Source organism: Crocodylus porosus, unplaced genomic scaffold (genome assembly GCF_001723895.1).
Source record: "Crocodylus porosus isolate Cpor-Errol unplaced genomic scaffold, CroPor_comp1, whole genome shotgun sequence".
NCBI classification, from domain to species: Eukaryota; Metazoa; Chordata; order Crocodylia; family Crocodylidae; genus Crocodylus; species Crocodylus porosus.
The window spans coordinates 84665430-84676752 of NW_017728931.1; the positions used below are offsets into that span (position 1 = coordinate 84665430).

Here is an 11323-nt window from a genome sequence, read left to right on the forward strand (position 1 = left end):
CTGTAAAACATACAGTCCAAAGAACCAACCAATATATTAACCATCCATATTGTACTAAATAATTTCAAATATATATAGTTAAGGCTAAGTTGTAAATGATTAAATATTTACAAGTCAGCTTATATATAGTTTAATTTAAAGAAAAAACTATAAAAGTCAAAACTGAATAAAATGTTTATAAGGTATGTCTACGTTTATAAGATATGTCTATAAAATGTTTATATGATATGCTTAGAAATGTCAATTGTAGATTGACAATATTTGATAATCACGTTTAGACAATAAAGAGAACAGTTTTTCTTTAATATATTATGCTCTATTTCCTATGTTTCAGTACGCCTAGCTTACATTTCAATACTCAGCTGTTCAAACATTTCATTGAAACCACCCTTACATTGTACATTTTTGTAACTTATGCTTTCAATGTAAAAGTGACATCTACGTTCGATTATATATCTACAGTATGGATGGCCTAACTATAACAACTCTTCATTGTTTATATTTATAAACACTGATTAGTCTCATTAAGCATCCTGTTATCATACTGTGTGGCCTATTTGTGTTATGTGAGAAAATACAGTAAGTGTGCTTCATTAATTACTCCATACACTGAATGGTTAGTCTTTGAATAGGAAAGTTCATAAAAAATAGCAATGACATGTTTAAAAAAATCCAAACTAAATTGGGTGCTAAGTTCAGGCTGATTTTTTAAAAAGTAATTTGATAATTAAATGGATCTACAGCATGTTAATTTATTTTAAGAGCAGAGTTCTTAAGTCTTAATTCTTTGCAATTATGGGTGCAAAGTGAGAGGGTAAACATCCAGAAAACAAAGTTGATAGACAATTTCACCAAAAGCATTTTCAGTAATTAATAAACTCCGTGCAATGGCTGGCACGACGAGCATTATAGCACTAATGCTTGTTGACAGTACTACGAGGTTCAAAAAATGAAGGGAGTTCCCAAACATCTCTCCTGAAGTAGACTTGGCAACTTTCATCCACTTTTCTGTCTCTGGTGTATACTAGAGATATTTTGTAAGTTCCAACTGTCCTTCATAAAATGATAAAGTAATTAAACCAAAAATTAAATCCTTCGCTCACTAAGAGCAAAACAACATTCAAAAGACAAAGAGGCTCCCAAACTTAGGGGATAGACATACCTAGATTCCTTAAAGACCTTGTGTATGTTAGTTAATTAAATACAGTGCAATACTGGACATTAGAGAGATACAGTAGATATAGGTTTATAGAGTGGGTATAAAATCCAGACTACTTTTCTAACTACTGTGCAGTCAAGTACTGTCCAAATGGATGCTGATAAGGATAAGAGTTGGTGCCAAGATGCCCCAAAAGAAAACTACATGTCAATGATGTGGACATTGGTGTCAGAAGTGGACTGGCCAAGTTCGCCGACGACACCAAACTCTGGGGTAAAGCATCCACACCTGAGGACAGGAGGGTGATCCAGGCAGATCTGGACAGACTCATGAAATGGGCAGATGAGAACCTGATGGTGTTCAACACTGAAAAACACATGGTTCTCCACCTTGGGAGGAAAAACCTAAACCATGCTTATAGGCTTGGTAGTGCTACACTGGTTAGCACTACAGATGAAAGGGACTTGGGGGGTCATGGTTGACCACAAGATGAACATGAGCCTTCAGCGTGATGCTGCGGCTAGTAAAGTGAGCAAAATGTTGGCTTGCATCCATAGATGCTTCTCAAGCAGATCCCAGGACATCGTTTTCACGCTGTACTCGGCCTTGGTGAGGCCGCAGCTAGGGTACTGCGTCCAGTTTTGGGCTCCACAATTCAAAACGGATGTGGAGAAACTTGAGAGGGTGCAGAGGAGAGCCATGTGCATGATCAGAGGTCAGGAAAACAGACCTTATGATGAGAGGCTGAGAGCAATGGGACTCTTCAGCCTGGAAAAGTGCAGGCTTAGGGGTGATATGGTGGCCACCTATAAGCTTATCGGGGTGCTCATTAGGATCTGGGGGAATGTCTGTTCACCAGAGCCCCCCAAGGGATGACAAGATCGAACGGTCACAAACTCCACTGTGACCAGTTCAGGCTGGACATAAGAAAGAACTTCTTCACTGTCCAAGCCCCCAAGGTTTGGAACAGACTGCCACCGGAGAGGTTCAAACACCCACTTTGAATGCCTTCAAAACACATTTGGATGCTTATCTTGCTGGGATCATATGATCCCTGCTGACTTCCTGCCCCTGGGGCAGGGGGCTGGACTCAAAGATCCTCCAGGGTCCCTTCCAGCCCAAATATCTGTGAAATCTATGAAACCTACTATATTTACTCAAATGTAAGATGATCTTGATTACAAGACACCCCCCCAGTAATTAGATCCTGCGTATGGAAATTTTTAATTTTGTTCTAATTTTCCAGGTATAACACCTAATTATTGGAGGTTCGCCTTGATTTTGTCCCTCTCCCACTGCTACAGCAGGAAAAAAAAAAAATATATCGAGGAGGAGTGGGGTAAGGTAGTCCCTGTGCCTTCTGCCCCCAACTTCTTCCCCCTGAAGCCCCTTCCCCTCCACTCTACTGTCAGACCCTGCTCTCCCTAAATACATGAAAGTAAGGGGCAAATTTGAAAACACTGACAGAAGATGATTTACCATATAGTTCACTGGGTTGGGCCCCAGGAGAGTCAGCAGCATAAACTCAGCACTGCTCAGTATGTGTGTGAAGACTTCAGATATCCTCCTGCAAAGGCTTAATTTGCTAATTATGAGTGCTATTCCATTTTGGCACTATTCCATTTTGACTTGTTTCAAGAGTTCCATGGAACAGTGTTTTGTTTCAAATTTCATTTCTATTTGAAACAGTTGTTCTGTTTTGCTTTGTCAAAACAGCGAGGCTGTTTCGATGTTCTGCCCATTAGCTATAATGGCAAAGCTTGAAACAGCCTCTCTCATCTGGCAGGCAGATTGGGGCTGCAGGCCCCTGATCTGCCTGCCAGATGAGGGAAGGAAGCCAGTGCTGCCACCTGGGACTGGGGAAGGGAACTGAGCCCAACTGAAGTCAGGCCAGCTGGCCCGAGTTCCCATCCCCCAGGCTAGATCAGACTCGAAGTCAGCCCAGCTGGGCTGAGTTAACAACCCCAGCCCAACCATTACAGCAGGGAAATGAAATCAGCCCAGCTGGGCTGAGTTCCTTTCCCCAGCATGGTGGTGAGGTCAGCCCAGATTGTGGGGCTGGGAACTCAGCCCAGCTGAGCTGACTTCCCAACCTCAGTCCAACTGTGGGTCTGGGATGGGGAAGTGAACTATCAGGTTCCGTTTCTTTCCCCAGCCCCATCGCAGTGCTTGGGAGGGGAACTGAGCCCAGGCTCAGTTCCCTTCCCCTGCGCTGTGATTGGCTTCCTGCACCTCGGTGGCAGGAGATGGGGAGAGCCAGGGCTGTGCTCCTGGCTGCTGCTGGGAGCACAGCCCTGGTTCTCCCCCATCTCCCACCACCTTGCTGCTGGATTCAAAACTCAAAACATTTTGACACTTTTGAAACATTTTGACTAGCCTTGTTCTGTTTCGAGGCTGTTTCAAAGCCCTTTGTTTTGATTTGATTTTGCTGTTTTGAGCTCAAAATGAGTCGAAACAGTGTTGAATCAAAACAGCCAGTGAAATTTCGCACAACCCTAATTATCCGCCCCACTCATGACTGGAACCAGGTGTCCATAGCCCTGGGATGCTCCAAAAATTGATACAATGAGGTTCAGGGCAATCTAGTCCAGTTCCACTTCATGGAGAGTGGGGCACATTAATCATATGCAACGAGCTAAGAAAGAGATGACAGAGGAATTATGGGTGAACTGCTTGGGACCCATTTGGTGATGTTTGCCAGACATTTAAGGCTGGTGAAGAAACAGGAATAATTAGAAATGGAAAATAAAGGCATAGCTCAGCTATGGAAGTGAAGAACAAGTCAAAATGTATTCAATGTAGTAACTTACTATGACTTGAAAAAGAGATGGCTCTGAGCGGAACTGAGCACAACGGGCACTACCATATTCAGATGTGCTGTATTAACCTAGCCCTGCAGTAGATTCCCATCAGTATGTTTGCCAATTGTGGACCGTGTGTTTTATAGTCATGCACAGCATTGGCTGCATTTAATCAGCTTCATAGTTGGTTTCCATTACTGAGCACATACTACTTTTGGCAGCAGTTTAATGATAGATAGTGAATTTAATGTGCTTTCTTTGTATGCAATTGTAAGACTAGGAACTTTTTACCCTCCAATAATGACTGGGGGCGAGAGGGGGGAACCTCACTTTATGTTGGTATAAATATGGTACTTCTACTTAATTTCAAGGACTTTTTTGGGGGGTTTTTTGGGAAAAGAACTGGTTAGCAAACATCCGTGCTGTAAGATTGAGAGTTTGGTCATAAAATACAGCTTTTGTTTTTCAAGACTATATGGAGCAAGTTGGGTATGGTGATATGGGCCTGTGTTGAGAAGCTCAGCAGATGCTAGCATTACAACTTCCTGACCTTGCCAAGACCTCATGGATCACTGATACAACTTCGTCTTAATTTCTTTAGGACCTTCAGTACCATTGGCATTTTGGGGGGAAACGCATGCATCAACCATAGTATCCCTTAGGATAAAGGATACTGCTTAGCAGATCTGCAGGGTACACTCTCAGGACATTTGGCATTTCAGTTCATGGAGTGTAGATTTTTGGAGCAAAAGCATAAGTGTACTACTTGCCAAGCAATGGCTCTAAATTTTAGCATACTTGTGTGCATCCGAGTCTCCTAAAGGGATGACAAGTTTGAGGATTATCCCTATAAGCTCCCTATATCTAAGTTCTGTCTTAAGGTAAGAAGTAAAGCTTTTTAACATTAGCTTAACAAAAGGAAACTTTTTCTGAGACTATGCCTATCATATCTATACAGTGTCTGTTGAATAGCTATAAGGATAGCTAAAACAAGATACGGAGCATAAATTAAATCTGACAACAGAACCATGCAGATTCATGAAGCTACGTATCCTATGAGTGAGAGTACTGATTATGTTAATGAATGAGCCTGAAGTTTGTTAAGGAGTTACTACTGCCTACAAGAAAGTTTCCAAACAGTAGTAAGTTTTCACTGATCTGGAATTCAGGTTCTTATAAATTAGGTTTGGAGTTTAATAAATGCAGGATTTCCTTGGATGATTTTGAGAGCCAGATCAACAAAGTATTTAAGGATATCTGAAATTAGTTGACAACTGGCTCACTGACAAACTGGTGACAAAGGTATGGATAGATATGGAGCTCTGGTCTTAAATAAGCTGCCACATCTGCCATGCACTTGATAAAATACCATCAGTGCTATGGAAAGACCAAAGACCAGGACTCTGTGCTGACAATAAGATGTTCCTATGAGAATCTGCTGTATTTCCTGTAGGCCATACACACAGACATGAGAAAACAGTAATCCCACAGGTTAAAACAAGTAAACCAGACCTAAGAATATGACAGACGAATAATAGAGGCCAAAGTCCATCCTGACTTGAAAGCAAAACATTTGAGATTCTACAAGTTTGAACTGAAATTTCAAATTCTACTTTCTTTGAGAGAAGAAAATAATTGGAATAAAAAAACCAGTACTTGAAATCTAAAAGGTAACTCATCCACTGTTCCAATAACATGCTCCAAGTTAAAGAAATCAGTCTACTTCTATTTGAAAATAAGAGTTCCTCAAAAGTGACTGGAATTAGGTACTCTTTGCTTACAATTTTCAGGATTGCTTAATCATTCCCAGATCTAAGGTAATCCAAGTCTACACTTCCCAAAAATGAAAGGTGGTTCCCAAAGGAGGAAGAAATCCTTGGTAGGTCCTCCTGGTACGTAATATGGTTTCTGGCCGAAGCCACAGAACTTGGCAACATAAGAAAAATAAGCCAAAAAAGATAACATAACGATTGCTGGTAGAAATCTTACTACTTCATTAGCAGCAGCTTTGATGTCCTCTAGGGCTGGTAATAATATTAGGCAAAAACACTGCTGAATAAGTTTTGTTGCCTTTACTTGCTTCTTTCTGGGTTCTGGAACAACCTGTCCCCTCCCTCCCAACCCTTGCCCAAGTCACCCCAGCCCACCTAAGAAAAGAGGGTTTAATCCGTTGTAGAATCAGAAGTGCTCGCTTGTAGAGTGGAAGTGAAGCAAGGAAGCTTGTCTTATTGCCAGTGCTGTAAGTCATATGCATCATTGTGTTACATGCATGCTATGCTTCCTGCAGCTGAGTACAGACAATTAGCTGTCCTTCAGTCATGACAGTTTCCTGTGGGGGCTTGTCCACAGACTGTTTGTCCCAGTGTAAAAGTTAGATAAGAAATGAAAATTACCACAAACATTTGGAAGCTATCTGATTACAGTATCTTACTCTCAAAGATACTGAATTTTTTCAGGTCCTGCCCCATGGCTGTGAATTTGGAAGTCCCTCTTTTGATCTCTCCTGAATTGCTATTATAAACAATACCGGTGAAGGAGAGAAATAAAATACATATCCCTTAAGGGGTTCTGGCACCTTCTATACACTTGCCTAACTGGTATGTACCAGAAGTCTTTTAGATGTTCTAACTGTCCTTTATTTTATTGGCATGAAAGGCAAAGGGGCAAGATATGAAGTTTCTTACCACCTCTAGGGACAGAAGTGTCACCTTAAAATTTCCATACATTTAATGAGGTCCAGAAGTATCTTAAGATCATCCACAGAGCTACATAGAGAAAAGATTAGTCACTCATTAAGGGAGAATCAGAAGTGATTATTTGTTCTCCCTCCTTCTTCCTGGTCTTTTTAGAATATTAGGCTATACTAGTTGGTTTAGCTGGAATAGTCCAATTTACCTCTCCAGAGAGCAAGATTTAATTCTGAAAGGACAAGTGATGCAAACTTTTGAGAATACAGCTACATGAAGAGGTACTAGAAGAAACACTATTTTTTTTTGCATACAACACAACTCCAACTAAGACATATATTTTGTTTTTGGGAAGACGACATGAAGAAAAAAGATTTTTTTTTCTAGAGTGATGGCTGCATAGAGAAGGGAAAGAACCTAATCTTCAGCTGACTCACCTTCCCTTTCCTACTTAATGAAAAGAAGAAACCCAACCTGCCGCTGAAGACTGGTCTCCATGATGAATTTATGATTTTGGAAAGAGCTAAAGAATCTCCAAGGCTGTGATACAGGGAAAGAGACCAGAAGCAGCTAGCAGGGAGGAAAACTGCTCTAAGAAAGGTTAGCTTGATTAGTGATATCAAGATCATTAAAAGGGAAAGACTTCTATTAAAACCTTAGGAGTAAAGAGCAATGAGCCATGAAGTCAACTGACTCCTTCATCTGCCTGAATAATAATACAACTTCTGCTGCACTGTGAAGCAGGAATCAAAAGCAGGGTGTTACTATTCCGCGCAGAAAAAAATCAACTAGGTACCAAGCACTAAAAGTGTGCCAAGGTGAGACAGGAACAGTGGGATCTAGAGCTTCATAACCCAAAGTAAGTGCCAAAGAATAAGTACAGAGTGAAATAAAATCCCCATGTTTAGCAGGGAATGCCAAGGCTCTTTTATTATTTACTACATGGACAAATGAAGGGCTCTTTTCAGGTTTTTGACCTTCATAAGGTTGAGACAACTGACCTGCTTCCTAGCTAATCTCTGGAGTAATATTTCTTTCTGTCCTTGTCAGTGTTTGTCAGACAGAAGAGCTGCCGACGACTGGGCTTCTTAGCCAGTGCAGGCCAGGATATCAGAGTAGAAAATTCTCATGTCATTCAGACGCCCAGGAAAGACTGACTCTAGACAACAGTTCTTACTCCCCTTCCCTTTCAGGGGAAGCTGGAATCAAGGAATCAAGAAGAAAAACATATGGTACGCTGATCCTGGATGTGCACTTCTCTTAAGTAGAAGAGACACCAGAAATGCCGGTTCTTAACTTCTGCTAAAGCTCACTTATAGGGGAAGGTGTATGCACACACCTACAGAATCAGATTTAACTAAGGAAAAAATATATTCCTGTACATAAATGAATATGCACATACACACTTTTCCCTCAGATATTATGTAGCAGTACCCATATCCAAGAGGCAAAGATCTAAACAACTAAGTAATTAGACTACACTAATTCAGTATAGAAAGGAGCAGAATACCTCAGAGGTCATACCATCACGGACAGGAAAGGACAAAAATGCCTTTGGACACTCTGCCTTTCAGCTTTCAGAAGGGGTGAGAGGAAGAGAACAAGATAAAGGCACAACCAAAAAAAAAAAATCCATGGTGACAACACAAAGAGCCATGCATCATTTTAAAGTGCAAGTGAAGACAGAAATAAGATTAAAAGTTTTAGTATCTTTGCAAAGTCAAAATACTAAGAATTAAATACGACTTAAAAAGTGACTGCTCTAAATAAGGAAAATGAAATTTTAAGAAGCTTTATGGGCAATAGTAATAATCAGCATTTGAAGAGCAATTATGTGCTACTTCAGACTCAAACAAGACAAAGTTTTTAAATTTTGCAAAAGGTGAAATTATATATTTACACACTGTTGCTCCATCCCTGGGGAAATCTCTTTCAGAACTTAAACTACATTATTAAGTACCATTACATGCAGAAATTTACAGTTTTAAATTAAAAATAATTGTGCATACCTATTGTATCAGCTTTACTAAATCTTCGTATTACAACATTGTTCATATTTCCATTTTCACAAAGTTTTAATTCCGTGAGATACACTTCTACTTTGCAGTGCTTTACAAACATGCCCTGTTCAACCACCTGGGAAAAAAGAAACAGATCAGTGTTACTTACGAATCTAAATATATATTAGTACACAACTGTTTAAACTTCAGAGACCTCAAAAAGAGTCAACAAGATACATAAAAACTAGTTAATAAATGCCAAGCCAGAAAAGATTCCTAACATAAATCATTTTTAGTAATTAAATTTTTAAATGACAGTTATATATCTCTTTGCTTGCTGTTATGTATGTTATTTGAATACTGACATTAATACTATACAGTTACGATTGAAGTAACATTAATATCACGTTTACAACATTACAAGGGAATACATATTTTACCAATAGGCACATTAATCTAGAAATTTCAGTTTTAAAACCTTTAAGAATTAATTTTCTAGTTTAGCATATTATGACTATGACACAACAGTTAACAATCTCTTGTTTTGCACTACCAATAAACTTTGAACTACCACCACAGGACTATATTAACAAGCCTGACTATTACGCAACAAACTTTTAAACGGTTATTAAAGAACAACTACCAACCAAACCTTTGCATTTATGCTCTGGATATATTCATTATCAGCTTTATCCACCCCCAAGTCTTTAAAAGAATACTGTTCCTAACAGATCTGCTTTGCAACATCTTCCATCAAACAGTAAAAGAGCGAGGAAAAAAGTGCACATAAATGAAAGAAAAATCCAGAAAAAAAATATTCAGGGTCACCTCTTAAATCTATTTTCCTTGGATCCTCCAAAGTGTAACTGCAATACTTAGTCATGTAGACTGTTCTGAAAATAGCCTGATATGTGATACACCAGACAAGTATGGTAAAAAGGAGGCACCAAATAAGTGGCACGAGATAACTACTATACCAAGATAGCTTAAAAACATTCAGTACAGCAAAAAATACTCATTAATGAAGTATTCCATGTTTAATTGCTCGCTTTGTGTTGTAATGACTGTCAACTAGTGTGACATTTAACTAAAATGCATCTTAAGTTTAACAGTTTACTGACAACACTAGGGCTGCAGAGCTATACTAGTCCAGATCTCACACTGATTTACTGCATTACTGAAAAGAAAAAAAATAAGCAGAAAGTCTGCTATGGAGTCAGTTGGGTCACTGGATGATAAGGGTGTCACAGGATTAGAGGAAAGGTCCATTTGTAGATTTGAAATTGGCTTAAGGATAGAAAACAATATGTTGGTATAAATAGTCAGTTTTCAGAATGGTAAAACGTAAGTAGTGGAGTTGCCTGGGGATCTTTGCTGTTTAATATATTCAAAATGACCTGGAAAGATAGATGATTGGGGGGCAAGGGGGAGTCAACAATGAGGCAGCTTGAAGAAGAAGCAAAATTATTTGAAGTAGTAAAGACTGTGAAGAACTACAGGACCTTGCTGAGCAAATGGGCAAAACTGCACTTATCAATATTGAATTTAATTTGCCAAGTGATGCAGATGGGATAACTCAAAATATACATATAGAATGATGGGCACTACATTAACTGCTACCACACAAGAAAGTTCTTGAAGTCACTGGGCACAGTTCTCTAAAACATCAGCTCAGTGTTCAGCAGCAGGGAAAGTAGCAAATAAGGGTATTTGTATACATGCTCGTGCCACAATACCAGGTGCTTTTAAAAGTGCCCGACACTGTGGCACATGGCACATAAATGGAGAAATGCATGTCAGCGCTGAGAAACTGGTGGCGATGCACGTTTGAACTAACACACTGGATGTGTGTTAGTTCAAAAGTGCACCAACACCATTTTCTGCACACTGACACATTTCACCACTTATACAACTGCACACAAAGCAATGCAGCAGGTGTCAGCTCGTGTGCCAAGCAGACTTGATTAATCTAGTCTGCTCTGACCCGATGGATCTCCGGCGCATTATGAGAAAAAAAAGTTACGTGTATAAATGCCCTAAAATGTTAGGGATGATCACGAATAAAATTATATACAAAAAAAAAAAGCAAACAGAAAATATCATTCTCCTCCCCTTTAAGTTTATTGTGCATCTAGACCTTGAATATTGTGTGCCCACACCTTGGTCCCCAGAACTCAAAAAGGTTACAAAGCCAGAAGAGGTGCAAAGGGCAACACGGAAATTTAGGGACATGGAGTGGCTTTCATATGAGAAGAGGCTAAATAAGCTAGTACTTTTCACCATAGAAGAGAGACACTTGAAGGGGGACATGAGAAGTTTACAAAATATTAGATGATACAAAGAAAGTAAAAAGGGATTTATTATTTGCTGTCTCAATACTAGAACTAGAGGGATATAACATGAAACTATTTGGTAGTAGGTTAAAACTAACAGAAAGAAGTTATTTTTCATACAGTGAGTAATTAACTCAAGGAACTCACTGCCACAAGAAGTTGTAGAGGCTGGTAGCTTAACCCAGTTCTGGACTGGACCAGTTCTTGGAGGAAAGCTCCATCAGTATGTATTGAATATGGTAGAGAGGGGTGCAGCCTCTGAAAAATCACAACTTCTTATACCTCTGAAAACTGGAAGCTGCAATGGGAGAACAACAGGGAGTGAAAGAGTCTGGATATCATT

The 11323-nt window shown here is 39.5% G+C and overlaps 1 protein-coding gene across 4 annotated transcripts in view; it reads right to left on the reverse strand.

Moving 5' to 3' along the window:
* Positions 1 to 11323, reverse strand: part of USP15 (ubiquitin specific peptidase 15) — a 101443-nt gene that overhangs the window by 61099 nt on the left and 29021 nt on the right. For all 4 annotated transcript variants that reach the window (XM_019543318.1, XM_019543316.1, XM_019543317.1 and 1 more), the window contains one exon: positions 8657 to 8783. In XM_019543318.1, the coding sequence (XP_019398863.1) occupies positions 8657 to 8783 (127 nt within the window). The remainder of the gene's footprint in view (positions 1 to 8656; positions 8784 to 11323) is intronic.